At 43.6% G+C, this 16877-nt stretch overlaps 1 protein-coding gene across 1 annotated transcript in view; it reads left to right on the top strand.

Moving 5' to 3' along the window:
- The first annotated feature begins 104 nt into the window (after positions 1–104).
- LOC138969282 (proton-coupled zinc antiporter SLC30A9, mitochondrial-like) overlaps positions 105–16877 on the top strand; it is a 32113-nt gene continuing 15340 nt past the window's right edge. The window contains exons 1-8 of the mRNA XM_070342039.1: positions 105–144; positions 634–791; positions 1375–1722; positions 2266–2368; positions 5561–5653; positions 8039–8124; positions 8501–8604; positions 16467–16525. Of these exons, the coding sequence (XP_070198140.1) occupies positions 695–791; positions 1375–1722; positions 2266–2368; positions 5561–5653; positions 8039–8124; positions 8501–8604; positions 16467–16525 (890 nt within the window). The 5' untranslated portion in view covers positions 105–144; positions 634–694. The remainder of the gene's footprint in view (positions 145–633; positions 792–1374; positions 1723–2265; positions 2369–5560; positions 5654–8038; positions 8125–8500; positions 8605–16466; positions 16526–16877) is intronic.

A 16877-nucleotide genomic window follows, 5' to 3' on the forward strand; every position in this document is an offset into this window, starting at 1 on the left:
AGGTACTTAATGTGCTTCTGACGATAAAGTTACCTTTAACTCCGATGCAAAAATAAAAGAAGAAATAAAATATGTCAGGGGGAACTACTCTTAAGTAGAGATCGGTTTTTCACTTTCATGACATCTTCTGCTGCAAGTGAGCTGGTACGCTGGTTCTTTTAAAAAAAAATGTCAATGACATCTTCACTCTCCGTTTTTACATTTTTCTTTGCATGCTCAATAGACTTGACTTAACTTTTACTAAAACCTAGGACATGTCCGTCTTTGTACGGGCCTGCTTTTTTTATGGTAATTCCTGTTTGTCCATGAATAGGTCATCCTCTGCTGTGCTGATTCAGTGATTTATTTTAGTCAGATAATGCCTTAATGGCAAATGCCAATTCTTGTTATTTCAGCTCGTAAGATTACCAATATCCAGGCTTGCACATTTTTGAAAAACCAGAGGAGTTGAAAATTGCACAACGACCAAATAATAAAGCTGATAATGGTATGGTTTATTACAAATACAATATTATAATTTATTTTCTAGACTGGGACAGCATAGACTTTAAAAAAAGTTATAAAATTCAGCATGTAGTTTGTTTCGGTGAAGGGACAGACATATCAACCTTTCTTTTTGACATTGTGTTTCAGATTCTAAAGAAAAAGTAAAGTTTGGCGACATCTGTGGGCATTACTATAGACATCATACAGTATGCTACCCCCTGTCACCTTGGATGTGGGGTTTGCTTTGCGTCAAGTACTGCGTGTGCATCCTTCTGTCTTCTCTGCAAGACTGACACTTTGTGCAGGTGGGTCAAATGAGATTTTGTTGGAAGCGTCAGTTTCAATAGATATTTTAATTGTTCTGACGAGTTAATTATAACAATGTATTTCCCTCCTTTGTGACCTGAGCGTGCGTGCACATGGCTGTGTGTCTGTGTGTGCCTGCATTTGTTGATCTGTGTGTGCTTGACGATGCTTTGCTATGAAAGATGCAGGCTACATGTCTAGTGTTAGTTCCTTTGCTGTTTATAGTGGAGATGCTTTGTATAGGGTCGGGTGATCTTTGATGACTTAATTTTCAGAAAAAGGAGAAAAAAGGACACAAATAAAACAATTTAATTAATACTAGAAGAAAAAAAAGCAGAAAAATAGCTAACTGTGCACATATAAACACATGCACATATAGCACAGCATTTTTCTTGACGAGTCACTTTTGATGCAGATGGTGGCATGTAGGCACAGGATTTGCTGAGAATATTTTGTTCCCTTTCTGATCATCTCAAAATACCACCCCCAAAACTCTTCAAATAAAACTATCCCTGCTGTTTTTATAGGCTGTATCATGGTAGATTTTTAAAAAGATCTTGTGTCAATTTCTTTCCACGACAGGATGTCGGCGACAAATCTCTACCCTACAATATAGAAAACCACAGCAGAAGAGCATGTACCTGGCATTGTCTCTTGCTCTGCCCAGCCAGACATGTCGTTTTGTTGCCTCCACCAGCCGGAGTTTATGGAGAACAAGCATTGTCGCTTTGGCAACAGATCCGCCGTTAAAGTCGTCACAAACTGTTAAATCAGCATCAGCAATGGCGCCTACGGCCTCATCTGGAAGCGGGAGCGAAGGCAGCGGTGGCAAAGGTGAAGCTGTCAATGCGTCTGAAGCTGCATCAGGTGCTGGAAGTGAAGAAGGAAAACCTGAAGAAGGGGAGGGAAAACCTCCAAAATTGTTGCAATGTGAGTGAGAGAATTGAGAGAATGCTGCATTTCTTCTGATTTCTTTGGCTGTCAGTTTGTTTGCACAGTATTGTACTGACAATAGTTTTTCTTCTTCTTCTTTTTCTTCTTCTTCTTCGGCGTTCATGGGCTGAAACTCTCACTAGTACACTCGTGTTTTTTGCACTTGTGGGTTTTTACATGTATGACAGTTTTTACCCCACCATTTAGGCAGCCATACACCGCTTTCAGGGGATTTAAAAAAACAATCTGAATGCTAGAACTCTTTTTCTGTGTACGTACATTGTTCTGTCTGCGAATGTTGTGCTTGAGTCATATTTCACAAGTTGCATCAATTTATGCTTTATCTCAAACTGACCCCATGATATTTTCACGAAATTTTTTCTGACTATAATTATATAAGCCATAATTTTGAATTGTGAATTCCAGGTAGGTCTGTATTCTTTAAAAGAGCATGAATCTTGAGGCAAGTAAGTAAAACTGGATCTGCACTGCATTGAATACACGTGTGTGAATTCCAAGTCTTGAAGTTTTCATTTTCAGTGAGGCCAAAACCGCGAAAGGTGAAATCCATAGACTACACATACACGGGTAACATCTACATTCTCCCAGTCAGGGCTATGAATGAGTATCTACTGAAACCAAGGTATCTATATATGCATGAGATTGCAATCATTGTTATACCATCTTTGCCTTTCATTGCATTTGTTTTCCATTATCATTTTCAGAAAACTTGCCTTTTGTTATTTGGCAGTTATTATTAACTAGAGGAATACCCGGCTTCGCCGGGGTGAATCGCGAGACAGAGACAGACAGCGTGGCGGTTCACCACAATCACCTTTGAAGGCGAAGTCCTGTCAAACGGGATTGAGAATTTTAGAGCTTATTTCTTAGCCCTATATTATCTGTTGTGGCTTCTCAAATGCCAGAACATACAGACAGACAAAAGCCGCTAGACCCCATCACAAACAGAACTCTACAATCCACAGGTGTTGCCCACACACACACACAAACACACACACACACAGAGAAGCCGTATATATATATGTATATATATCTATATCTATAAATATATAGAGATAGGTGACAGTGTATTTTTCGCGTGGCTATAAATTGATTCGACCTTTTCACTTTGACAGTAAGAACAACTTACGGGTGCAAGGGAAGCGTTCTGGACAGCGCAGTGACATTCTAAAAATAGTAACGTAGAAACGGGAATATGGATTGAAGCCACACGAAGGAAGGGAGATAAACGCAAAACACTGGAGAAGATAAGGAAGAGTTACTGGGAATGGTGAAATGAACAGAAAAACCAAAATCGGTTCAGCGCTGCGCGCTGAGAGCACGTGTTGAAATATCTCATCGATGATATTGTGTCCGGGGTGTAGCTGAATACGGTGTCCAAATTTGAAAAAGATCCACCGAGAACTTTGGCGTTGTGATGTGGTCTAGCGGCTTTGGTGTGTCGGTATGGGGGCCCGGGTAGCTCAGGTGGAACCAAAATCGGTTGCGCGCTGAGAGCACGTGTTGAAATATCTCATCGATGAGGTTGTGTCCAGGGTGTAGCTGAATACGGTGTCCAAATTTGAAAAAGATCCACCGAGAACTTTGGCCGTGCATCGCGAACAGACAGACAGACAGACAGACAGACACTAGTCGTATATGAGTTGTTCTTTGCTACTGGTCACAAGTGGGGGTCAGCTCAGACGGACGCATTTTTTCAATACAGTCTAGGGGAGAAACTGGTCACAAAGCACCCAGTACATGCCAGAGAGATAGGAGAATCGGCACAATCAAAGAAAATAACAAAATCATTCAATAGATATGGAAATATTACGATTTACTGTGAAAATGCTAGGAAAAATGGCGTCCAAAAATGGGAACGCACACTTGGTGCGTCTTTGAAGACTTACATCCCGTTCTGTGTTGTTGATAATAGTCGTGTTTGTGCTGTTTTTGTTGAAATAGTATCTAATAAAACTGATGCAGTTCTTGAAATGTTGCAAATTATTGTTGTCTTTGTGAAATGCGAGAGTGTTCTGAGGCGTAATCTGCATACGGCTGATGTCCCACATAGGGTACCCCACTTCGATCAGCGTATCACTCCAAATGAGCTTCATAGCAGAAAAGCAGATACACTACCAAAACACTGCATAACAGATCTACAAGTCTGAGCCAGAATCATTGAAATTTACTTTCTGTATAAAATATTGCAATCAAATTTGTTCACGCCGTCCCACAAATAACGCAGGTTACCCTCGCCTTCGATTCAAAGTAACTCCAATCTGACTGAATTACCATCGAAACGCAGATGACGAACTGATTCACCACACATTTGTGGTATTTTACACACAAATTTCAACTGTGTTGTTTCGCGATAAACAGCCATAAACAAACAAATGTGGCGCCGTCACGTCGCCTCGGAAGGAATAACGCAGGTGACCAAGACTTGTTTCCGATACCTGTCTGATTAAAATCATCGTTTTTTTCACAAATGACGGCTCTTTGGCAGATCTGGTGAGTTGGAAACTGTCTATGAATGTTTCATTTAATGTCAAATGCGTACATTCTTGTCGATATTGTTACCTTTGGGCTCATAAATTAAGTCAATCGTCGTGTTGTCCGAAAGTGACTTTTGTCAGCATAGAACTTACTGTGCTTTGATCATTGACTGAGAAGAATCTTCCGATGACACTAGTTCATTTCACTACGCGACTGCAGATCTGCAAGGAAACTTATGGCAGGGGAAATAAGCTTAACTGAAGACGAATAAGCGGAGTAACTGTTCTCCAACGGATTGCTCTCACTGATCTAAATATTTAGATCTTGTCGTCTGCTAGTCTGCTAGTAAGTAGTCTTCGGTCGTGTGAAAGTCACATCTATTTCGACTGTGTGCATCGATCCGTGTAGTGAAATGTTGATCTTTGATGATTTGGCAACATAACTTCGCTAAATGTGCTTCGAGTGTATCTCCCCGTTAACCGCATTTGAAAACGTCTTTTAACAAGACCATGTTTCGACAGCCCAGACGGGGAGGATCCTCGATAGCTCACAGGGTATATAATGTTTTCCGCCGTTTTTTGAAGAATCCTTTCAAATTTGCTATTCCAAAAGTACCGTATGACACGACTCGAGTGGCAAAGAACATTCTCTGCAATTCCTGTCTCAGTCCGTGCAGCCGTTTCGGGTCCTATCGTCATCATACAAACATACACACAGACACACAAGAACCAGCTTTAAAAGTTAGATTATGTAGGAACCATGTGAACCAGTGATTTTTTCTTATGTACAACAGATACTACAGTATTTCTGCTTTATGAAAAGCAATATTTCAAAAACAAAACTAGAGATTTGAATTTTGACCACTTTTCCCCCTTTCTGTCACCAGTACTGAAGAACAACCCATATATATATATAGAAGTTTATATCTTTGGTATTTTTCTGTATTTTTTTCAAACAAAAGTAAGTTCATAATTATTTAAAAAAAATGCTGTTTGATTTAGAATGGTCGAAAACTTGAAATACACCTGCTTACTATATATACGTTTACAGTGGTACCTGCGATGAAGGGACACCCTTGGGACCAACCAAAAGTGTCCCTTCATTGCAGGTGAGCTGTCATGAGAGGGTTATTTTGGTCATGATAATTGACAAAGGGACAACAGAAGGGGTCCTTTATTTGCAGGTGTCCTCATGGGAGGGGCATCACATTGCAGGTACCGCTGTATTAATGTCTGTGTGTATCTAACTTTCTATAATGTGTGTCCATTTGTGCTAAATTAAAACATTTTGTGCATGTAAGTTATAATTCAAGCCTTTTTTTTCTTCTGATTTTCAGTGATCTAGAAGGACTTCCCAGATACCAGCGAAGGAGTCCTTATGGGTCAGGACCCAAGATCACTGTCTTTTTGCGCTCAGATGTGGAGGCCATGTAAGTTTTCCTTTCTTTTTTTCTTTCTTTCTTTCTTTCCTTTATTTCTTTCTTTTTTTTCCTTCTCTTTTCTCTTTTTATATATTTTTTATTATATACATATTCGTGTTATAGTGTCACACAAATTCATCATATAAGATTTTTTTCTTTAAATTCACCACCAGTCTTCACTTCTTTAGCCTCACATTCCCCTCAGTTTGTGGATACAAATATAATTGAAAGAAATTAGACTCTTGCCAATCAAGTACTGCAGTCTAGACCTTTTCCTGTTGTTTGGTACATGTAAAGTCTGTGGTGAAAAGACACTTTTGGAACCAGACAGAAATGTCCCTATATATTGGAAGTGTCCTTTGCTGAGATATATATTTATATATTCATGTGTAAGGTACAGCAGAAGGTGTCCTTTCATGAGAACTGCCCTGACATCACAGGTACCATTGGACATATATATCTATATCTGTCTATATATGAGTTGTTCTTCAGTACTGGTGACAGAAAGGGGGAAAAGTGGTCAAAATTCAAATCTCTAGTTTTGTTTTTGAAATATTGCTTTTCATAAAGCAGAAATACTGTAGTATCTATTGTACATAAGAAAAAATCACTGGTGCACATGGTTCCTACATAATCTAACTTTTAAAGCTGGTTCTTGTGTGTCTGTGTGTATGTTTGTATGATGACGATAAGACCCGAAACGGCTGCACGGACTGAGACAGGAATTGCAGAGAATGTTCTTTGCCACTCGAGTCGTGTCATAGGGTACTTTTGGAATAGCAAATTTGAAAGGATTCTTCAAAAAACGGCGGAAAACATTATATACCCTGTGAGCTATCGAGGATCCTCCCCGTCTGGGCTGTCGAAACATGGTCTTGTTAAAAGACGTTTTCAAATGCGGTTAACGGGGAGATACACTCGAAGCACATTTAGCGAAGTTATGTTGCCAAATCATCAAAGATCAACATTTCACTACACGGATCGATGCACACAGTCGAAATAGATGTGACTTTCACACGACCGAAGACTACTTACTAGCAGACTAGCAGACGACAAGATCTAAATATTTAGATCAGTGTAAGAGCAATCCGTTGAAGAACAGTTACTCCGCTTATTCGTCTTCAGTTAAGCTTATTTCCCCTGCCATAAGTTTCCTTGCAGATCTGCAGTCGCGTAGTGAAATGAACTAGTGTCATCGGAAGATTCTTCTCAGTCAATGATCAAAGCACAGTAAGTTCTATGCTGACAAAAGTCACTTTCGGACAACACGACGATTGACTTAATTTATGAGCCCAAAGGTAACAATATCGACAAGAATGTACGCATTTGACATTAAATGAAACATTCATAGACAGTTTCCAACTCACCAGATCTGCCAAAGAGCCGTCATTCGTGAAAAAACGATGATTTTAATCAGACAGGTATCGGAAACAAGCCTTGGTCACCTGCGTTATTCCTTCCAAGGCGACGTGACGGCGCCACATTTGTTTGTTTATGGCTGTTTATCGCGAAACAACACAGTTGAAATTTGTGTGTAAAATACCACAAATTTGTGGTGAATCAGTTCGTCATCTGCGTTTCGATTGTAATTAAGTCAGATTGGAGTTACTTTGAATCGAAGGCGAGGGTAACCTGCGTTATTTGTGGGACATCGTGAACAAATTTGATTGCAATATTTTATACAGAAAGTAAATTTCAATGATTCTGGCTCAGACTTGTAGATCTGTTATGCAGTGTGTTGGTAGTGTATCTGCTTTTCTGCTATGAAGCTCATTTGGAGTGATACGCTGATCGAAATGGGGTACCCTATGTGGGACATCAGCCGTATGCAGATTACGCCTCAGAACACTCTCGCATTTCACAAAGACAACAATAATTTGCAACATTTCAAGAACTGCATCAGTTTTATTAGATACTATTTCAACAACAACAGCACAAACACGACTATTATCAACAACACAGAACGGGAGGTAAGTCTTCAAAGACGCACCAAGTGTGCGTTCCCGTTTTTGGACGCCATTTTTGCTGGCATTTTCACAGTAAATCTTAATATTTCCATATCTATTGAATGATTTTGGTATTTTCTTTGATTGTGCCGATTCTCCTATCTCTCTGGCATGTACTGGGTGCTTTGTGACCAGTTTCTCCCCTAGACTGTATTGAAAAATGCGTCCGTGTGAGCTGACCCCCACTTGTGACCAGTAGCAAAGAACAACTCATATCTAAGCCAAAAAGCCAGACACTTCTTTTCTGTAGCAATGAGAATAAGTTTATGAGCAGACCGAAGAGAGTATCAAATGTGCTACAGTATTTAAAGATGATGATGATGATGATGATGATGATGATGATGATGATGATGATGATGATGATGATGATGATGATGATGTGTTACAGAGCCAAGCAAGTGTGGGGAAGCATAGAGAACATCAAGAAAGAAAAGAGCAAAATCGTCAACACAGAAATGAGCAAACAAAAGAAATGTAAGTTTTGCCTTTTCATGCAGTTGTCTTTCACTGAATTGTGTCGTTGGTTCCTTTTCTGTAACCATTACCATGCGCACTCGCCAGTGAGGAACAGTGGAACCTGTCCCAGTGACAGGCTTTTTTTCTCTCCGTCTGTAGCAATGCTAGTATTTGAGGATTTTTGCTTCGGTGGGTGCCCTGAATAACATGCAGAAACTCTTGACATCACTTGGTCTTGTAGGTTTGGGTTAATTTGCATTAGCTGTGTTTCTGATGTCTGTGAAACTCTACCTTGTTGTTGTAAAATATTGAATGCTAAATTTCAAGTTGTAAACAGCTGTTGAAAAGGGATCACTTTGAAATGATTGACCTCTTTCTTTCTTTGCAATTTCAGATGACGTTTTTCAAATCCGTGCTTTGCTGGATGAGCATAGACAGATATCATCCATGGGAGATGAGAAACCTTACATCCTGGGCGAGGAACCAAAACTGCATTCGGTGAGATTATAATATTGGGAAGGATATAATAGTGACTGTAATTCAATCAAGTTGGCGTTTTAATGAAACAGATCCTGTGATTGGTCAGTATACCCCAATTCATTCAAAATTACCGGTCACTAATTGTCGATGTACACTCGCTAAAAAAGCCAATGACCACCTGCTGGTGAGGCGCATTGATACAACCTCAACTAGTCTCAGTTAGCTTTGAGGGTCATTTTACAAGTAGGAAATATGAAGGCCAACGAAATACCGAGACCATAAGTTATGTGAAGCGATGACGTCGAATAAGTTGATGCATGAATTTTTCCGGACTACGTCAGTCAATTCCAAAGATCGCTTTTGTGATGAAAAGAATTTGTTTTAGAGTTTGCTGTCCAGAAACCCGTCAAAAAAGAAGGGAAAATGTATGTGAAAGAAAACAAGTCGCGTAAGGCGAAATTACTACATTTAGTCAAGCTGTGGAACTCACAGAATGAAACTGAACGTAGTCCGCCGCTAGTGCAAAAGGCAGTGAAAGTGACGAGCCTGTTTAGCGCGGTAGCGATTGCGCTGTGCTTCATAGCACGCTTTACTGTACCTCTCTTCGTTTTAACTTTCTGAGCGTGTTTTTAATCCAAACATATCATATCTATATGTTTTTGGAATCAGGAACCGACAAGGAATAAGATGAAATAGTTTTTAAAACAATTTCGGAAATTTAATTTTGATCATAATTTTTATATTTTTAATTTTCAGAGCTTGTTTTTAATCCAAATATAACATATGTATATGTTTTTGGAATCAGAAAATGACGAAGAATAAGATGAAATTGTTTTTGGATCGTTTAATAAAAAAATAATTTTAATTACAAGTTTCCGATTTTTAATGACCAAACTCACTCATTAGGTTTTAAGCCACCAAGCTGAAATGCAATACCAAACCCCGGCCTTCGTCGAAGATTGCTTTGCCAAAATTTCAATCAATTTGATTGAAAAATGAGGGTGTGACAGTGCCGCCTCAACTTTTACAAAAAGCCGGATATGACGTCATCAAAGGTATTTATCGAAAAAATGAAAAAAACGTCCGGGGATATCATACCCAGGAACTCTCATGTCAAATTTCATAAAGATCGGTCCAGTAGTTTAGTCTGAATCGCTCTACACACACAGACAGACAGACACACACACACACACACACACATACACCACGACCCTCGTCTCGATTCCCCCCTCTATGTTAAAACATTTAGTCAAAACTTGACTAAATGTAAAAAAACCAGGAGCAGAGTGATAAGATAGGAATACAGAGACATATTTCTTGGGACTTGACCCTTGCAGGCAGGTGGACTGAAAGTAGTGTGTGAACAGAACAGAACCAATTCTGTCTGTTTACAACCGCATGAAAGCAGGAAAGAGATCGTCGTCAGATTGAATTACAAAAACATTAACATGCTTCCATGTGAAACTTCTCAGTCTTCATCGTGGATTGACGCCCTTCCAAAGCCTAATTTGAAGTCCTGAGTCTGTCGCTTCGCTCCGTCGGGCTTCAATAAGGGTTTGGTCGGGCGTCAATCCACGATGACGACCTCGAAGTTTTAAATGGAAGCATGTTAATGTGTAATTGAAGATTGAATGGGTCTTATTACAGCGATCTGCCTCGTTGGAGACACTACTGTTGAGTCTCCGTTGAGCAGTGACAATGTGTTGTCTACGAATGTAAACCTGGATATATGCTAGAACTATGTTGCAAGCCCCTGGAGCAAATTTTTGATTAAATTACATATTCTTACTCCGAATCACATAAAAGCATTGACGCAGTCTTACATGCTTAAGGTCTGAAAAGGCTACCCGTCTTAAACAATTTTAAAGGGGAGCAACCCAACACAAAAAGTGTAAATACAGGTATGGCAATGACCATCTACCCGGGGAGTTACCTCCCGTCCGGGTTACGTGACGTCACTTCCCCTGTAAACATCACGTGTAACTTCATACGACTATTCAGCCTACAGCATCGATTTTTTGGCTCCGTGTGTGGCTGCATGCTGGTGTTTGTAAGGACACCCACCGGCCGCCTAACCCGTCTTAACGGCTTGCCTTTACGTGTTTGGTGAGCTCTTTCCATTTTGGTCATTATTTTGACAAGAATGTTGTTGTAGTTGCTGACTTTTCGTCCGTTTTGCGGACTTGTAAACATTTTTCAGTAACGCATTTTGGGGCCCCATGTTTGCTTGTCAGCTTAGCTGACGGCGAATGTGGCACGGCCTATGTTTTGGTTAGGTAAACCTTATTTTACCTCTTTACTTGCCTTCTGCTTTGTTAGTTGGTAAGCGCTTCCTTTTTTAGTCATTAGTTTGACAGGAAGTTCGTTGTAGTTGCTGAATTTTTCGTCCGTTTTGGACTTGTTAATTTCCAGTAACTCTTTGTTTCACCGCCTATTTTCCGTGTCAGCTCGTCTGACTGTGATATAACATGGCTAGGTTTGTGTCATTGGTCTATCAGACCATTGGTATTTGTTGTTGTTTCGCACTAAGCATGTATAACCGCTTTGTCCGTTACTTATTCTGCCCCAAATGAATTTGGGGGGCAGTTTAGCACGTCTGTGACGTGTCTTGCTTCTTGCTTTCCCTCTCTTGGGCATCGGAGCGCGGCGCTCTGGTGTCTATACTGCTTAGCTCTCTTTTTCCAGAGTTTCGCAGTTTGGGAGGGAAGATTGCAGCTTCACACGCCGTCTCCAGCGTTGTACTTCCGCCGCCGGCGGGTGACGGCCGCTCTTTGGCTTCCTGTCGGCCACGGCTTCCGGTCGCGGGCCTTCAGCTGCGTCTGCTGCCTCCTTGGGGGGCATGGACGGTAAGTCGAACTGCTCCACTGGCTCTCGTGAAGCCACCGGACGCTCTCTTTTGAGCAACAGTTCTTGGTCGCAGGCTCACTACCTGCAAACTTCCTGCCCGTCAGGATATGCTGCTCTTTCTAAGCCCGATCGTATAGCGAGTAGGGCTATGACTGAGCAATGGCGGCTTCCGCTTGCGGGAGTCGCGTTTTCGGGTTTACCCGGAGGCGAAGGTCAATCTGGCACACCCACGAAGGTCCCTGCTGGTGTCGACTGCAAAACTTCCTGCTAGTCAGGATATGCTGCTCTTTCTAGGCCTGATCGCACAGCGTGTACAGCCGTGACTGAGCAATGGCGGCTTCCGCTTGCGGGAGTCGCGTTTCCGGGTTTACCCGGAGGCGAAGGTCAATCTGGCACACCCACGAAGGTCCCTGCTGGTGTCGACTGCAAAACTTCCTGCTAGTCAGGATATGCTGCTCTTTCTAGGCCTGATCGCACAGCGTGTACGGCCGTGACTGAGCAAGGGCGGCTTCCGCTTGCGGGAGTCGCGTTTCCGGGTTTTCCCGGAAGCGAAGGTCAATCTGGCACACCCACGAAGGTCCCTGCTGGTGTCGACTGTGGACTGGCCTTCGGGCCACCGGGCTTCCGGCCCCAGTCCTCGCAGCAGACGCTGCCGCTGTATGCGGCTTCGTCCGTTGCCTAATCTTCTGCTCTTTCTAAGCCTGTTTGCATTGCGTGCACGGCTGTGAATAGGCAAGGGCGGCTTCCGTTTTCGGGAGTCGCGCTTCCGGGTTTTCCCGAAAACGAAGGTCCTCCATCCCGTGCACTCACAGAGGTCATGGCTGGGGTTGACCGTTGACTGGCCTTCGGGCGTTCTGGCCTCTGGCCTTAGTCATCGCAACAGGCGTTTCCGTTTATGCGGCTTCGTCCGTTGCTTTTCCGGCTCCGCCCGGAGTTGCCGTTCCTCCTCCTGCTGCTCCTATACGGAGGTCAGTGAGTGAGGAACAGGATACGTCCTACGGACATCCGGACAGTCGTCCTTCCGGTTTACTGGGAGCATAGGTCCTCCTTTGCGATTACACTGTGTGTCTCTACTGGAGTTGACCGCGGACTAGCCTACGGGCGTTCGGTCTTCTGTCCTCAGTCCACGCAACATTTGCTTCCGCATTGTGCGGTTTTGTCTGTTGCGTTTCCGGCTTTGTCCGGATGCATTGTTCTTCTTCCTAACACTGTTAGCGAAGTGAGGAACATCGGCTGGCCTATGGGCATGCAGGCTTTCAGCCTCGGCCGGGACGGTAGTCACTTCACTGGTTGGGTGTTGCGTCTACTGTCTATTCAGTTCTGGTGGCTTCGGATGTTACCTCCTCTTTGTCTTACCCTCTTATGGGAGGGGTGAGACAGGACGGTTTTCGGTTGAACGGGTTTCCGGTTTTCCGGTTATCCTGTTCAGTAGCTTTCCACTGGCAACTGTGACTTCGGTCAGTGTCAGTTCTCTGGGCTATTCTGTTATACAGTCTTTAGCCAGAGACCAGACACGTTCTGTGGAATCTCTCGGCTTCTCTCGAGGCCTCGATGGAGATTACTTCCAGATTTTTTATGGAGGGACATTGGCTTCCTCTTTGGTTGCATTCAGCGATGTCGGACTTCCGTTCCGCGAAGGAGGAGTTTTTCCTACTTCCGGTTTGATAGTCACCTTCAATGTGGGTACCATCTTCCGCAGGTTTTGGCTGGCCATCTCCTACCGGAAGTGGTATCCACGGGTTCCGGTTCTGCTACTCGGTCCTCACGGGTCAGTTCCGGAACACGCGCAGCCTCGGCTGTCTTCGGCTACACAGGCTTCGTCTTTTGTTTCTTCCTGTCATAGGAAGTTCTCTTGGCTGAAGCTGGGTCGGATTTTGCTGGCGTCTTTGCTCTTCCGCGTACACCTTTATGGGAACGCAGGAACTTAGAGGAATTTGGACGTCAGTTTTTGGAATTTGCCTCTTTTTCGGAGATGAGCGTCAGAGCGCTCTCGCGCTCTTTCCTGGAGTCACTGAACCTTTCACGCTTAGTGTGTATCAGGGCTCTGATGGCATCTCCACTCGTTCAGCCTGGCTAGGGCGAACGAAGAACAAAGAGGCTGTCCTCCCTTCACCTCTCTTTATAGTCGGGCGTAGGAAGGACTTGTTTCTCTCGCATGCTCAGGTCTCTGAGCAGGCTAGGAGGGACAATTGGGCTTTGCTCGGAGTAGAGGGATCTGCTTTTTGAACTTTGGGGTTTTTACCAGAAAGGAAAAGTAGATCCCGTGGGATAGAGATCAGCGGATCTCTGACTTCTCTCTACAAGGGTTAAAGCAGAGCTAGCCTCCTCATGGGAAGCATGCTCAGGCCTCGGGACGTTTTCAGCCGGCGGCCAATAGGCAGTCTCTGTCTGATTCTCGAGAAATAGATCACCTTTGGGCAGGGAGAAGGGCAGCCCTAGCAGCAAGCCTCTCTCCCCAAGGAAGTGCCCCCGATCACACCCCCCTCCGCCCTCCACTTTGGTGATGGCGGGGCGGGTCTTCTCCTTGCAAGTTTTCATTGGATGGTCTCTGTACACAGCCAATAGTTTGTGGGAGTGGTGAGGTCGGGGGACTCCCATTGATCTAATGAGTGCATATTTGTTTATGCGTCAGCCGATCCTTTCACGGTGATCTAGGCCCATCAGCTCGAGCACCCGCTGAGGTCTCTTCTGGTCGGTGCTAGCGCTGTCCTTCGGTTATACCGCTTCGCTTCTGTCCTCAGTTAGTGTAACAGCAGTTCAGCCACGGGCTGTTGCAGTGGCACTTCCGGTTTTACCGGAGAGGTTGTTTCTTTCACAGACGCTTCATAGGTACGTCTGAGTTTTGGAACAACGGCTGACCTTAGGGCATCCAGGTTTTTTTAGCCTCGGCTGGTGCAACAGCCATTCCACCTGTGGGCGGGATGGTTGTTGTTTTCCCTGTTCTTGTGGCTTCGGACTTCGACTTTCTTTCCTTTATTTCATCTTAGGCAGGAGATGAGATAGGACGATTTCCGTTTGAGTGGGGCTGCTGTTTTCAGGCTTCCCCGTTCTTCTCAGTTTGCCACAAGCTGCTGGACTTGGTCCTGGCGTCTTTCGCAGAGTCTGACTCCGTCTTTCTCTAGCGATCAGACGCGTTCTGGTGTTTCGTCCAAACTTAAGATGCGCTTGAGTTGGCCTCGGAAGTAACATTCAGATTTTCCTGAGGGGACATTGTCTTTGGCAATGCATGTTGGAGGAGTCATTCTTTGTGGCTTATCTCCTCTCTCAGGTTTTTGGCTACGAAGTTTACTTGGGTTTTTTGAATTTTCTTCATTTACCTTCAAGCAGACTGTTCCGTAACACTCTGGCTTTTAGTCAGTTTGTTTAGGGTCACCGGTCACTTCAGCAGCAGTCGTCCGCGACAGCTGCTTCCAGTTTCGGCCGGAAGTAAGAGGTTCACTGGCTAGTGCACAGGCTACTGTCACGTCCGGTTCGAGCTTCGACTTACGTCAGCAGTCGTCCGCGACAGCTGCTTCCAGTTTCGGCCGGAAGTAAGAGGTTCACTGGCTAGTGCACAGGCTACTGTCACGTCCGGTTCGAGCTTCGACTTACGTCAGCAGTCGTCCGCGACAGCTGCTTCCAGCTTCGGCCGGAAGTAAGAGGTTCACCGGCTAGTGCACAGGCTACTGTCACGTCCGGTTCGAGCTTCGACTTACGTCAGCAGTCGTCCGCGACAGCTGCTTCCAGTTTCGGCCGGAAGTAAGAGGTTCACTGACTTGGGCTTCACGCCATTCCTAAGTTTGATTACTTTGGCGTGATCGTCTTATGGTCGCCGCGAGGTTTGTCCCTCACCTCACTGATCGGACTACCTTACGCATAGATCGTTTTTCGGTGCATGTGCATTTCCTTCCATCCGAAAGGGGGGGGGGGGGGGGGGGGGGCAGCTTGTCTTTCCCTCTCTACTTGGCTCGGCTTAATCCAAGGCTGGGTTCTCTTTCTGGGTCGTTTGGTCCAGGAGATTGGAAGAAGTGCTGGGCACACATTTCTGGCTCTCTGATGTTGTCTTTCGCAATTTTTGCCTGAGAGACATCACGACTGTCAATCAGGATGGTTCTCAGGTCCTTTTCTGCTTTTTGGCAGCGGGCCGGTTCCTGGCAAGAGTTAGAGTGAGTTAGTTTTTCTTTCTCACTGGGCCCTTTTCCTGACCTTTTGGCAGCAGGCCAGTGTTTTGGCAAGGTTTTTAGAGTGAGTTGGATTTTTCTTTCCCACCGCCTTGTTGAAGCTTATCTGCTTTTATGTGATTCGGAGTAAGAATATGTAATTTAATCGAAAATTTTTAAGTAAATTTTCATTTCATTAATATACTTACCCGAATCACATAGTGTATTCCCTCCCGCCAACCCCGCATATGATTTTTTAGTCTATTAAGTCGTATGAAGTTACACGTGGTGTTTACAGGGGAAGTGACGTCACGTAACCCGGACGGGAGGTAACTCCCCGGGTAGATGGTCATTGCCATACCTGTATTTACACTTTTTGTGTTGGGTTGCTCCCCTTTAAAATTGTTTAAGACGGGTAGCCTTTTCAGACCTTAAGCATGTAAGACTGCGTCAATGCTTTTATGTGATTCGGGTAAGTATATTAATGAAATGAAAATTTACTTAAAAATTTTCGATTAGTGCTTTTGTGAACAAGAAACAATTGACAAGTGGCTCTATCCCATCTCCCCTCTTCCCTCCGTCGCGATATAACCTTGAATGATTGAAAACGACGTTAAACACCAAATAAAGAAAGATATGCTAGAAGCAAAATTGTTTGCTGGGTAGGTCTACTGGTTCATGTTTGATGTGTATGTGGTTTCTGTGTGTGTGGCTGGAAATGTCCTATCATGCTGTGGGAGCTTATCGAACTGAGCCTTGATGTATGTGTGTGTGTGTGTGTGTGTGTGTGTGTGTGTGTGTGTTATTCACCATACTAGCAGTTGAGTTGTGAATGTAAAAATGGAATAACAGATTCACTTTGAAGACAACTGTTTGCTTTCTTTTCCTTTACAGCAAATGAAGCAGTTTTGGAAGTCAGGCTCCGCACGCGTTGTCATGTCAGCCATTCTAGTGTAAGTAATAGGTTTCTCAACACTATACTGCTATCTTTTTCAATTTTTCTTTTGAATTTGAATTTTCACTTTTTCTTCTTCAAAAAAAGAATAGTTTGCTGTATTTACTGTGAGCAGGCGTATGGTCTGACGGAACCATACTTCACCAATTGGTTGAATCTACATTATGGCTAATGATGCTGTGTTTAAATGAATGCTTGTTATGATACTGCTGAAAATGTGACAGTGGATTATTCGCATTAAGACTTCTTAAGTATATCAGGGCATCTGCTTGTGTGTCTATGCATGCGCACAAGTAAGTATGGGTTAATTCAAACATGGGTGTGTGAATTTAGCTATCGATCGGGTCAAA

This window comes from Littorina saxatilis, linkage group LG6, assembly GCF_037325665.1.
Source record: "Littorina saxatilis isolate snail1 linkage group LG6, US_GU_Lsax_2.0, whole genome shotgun sequence".
Lineage (NCBI taxonomy): Eukaryota > Metazoa > Mollusca > Gastropoda > Littorinimorpha > Littorinidae > Littorina > Littorina saxatilis.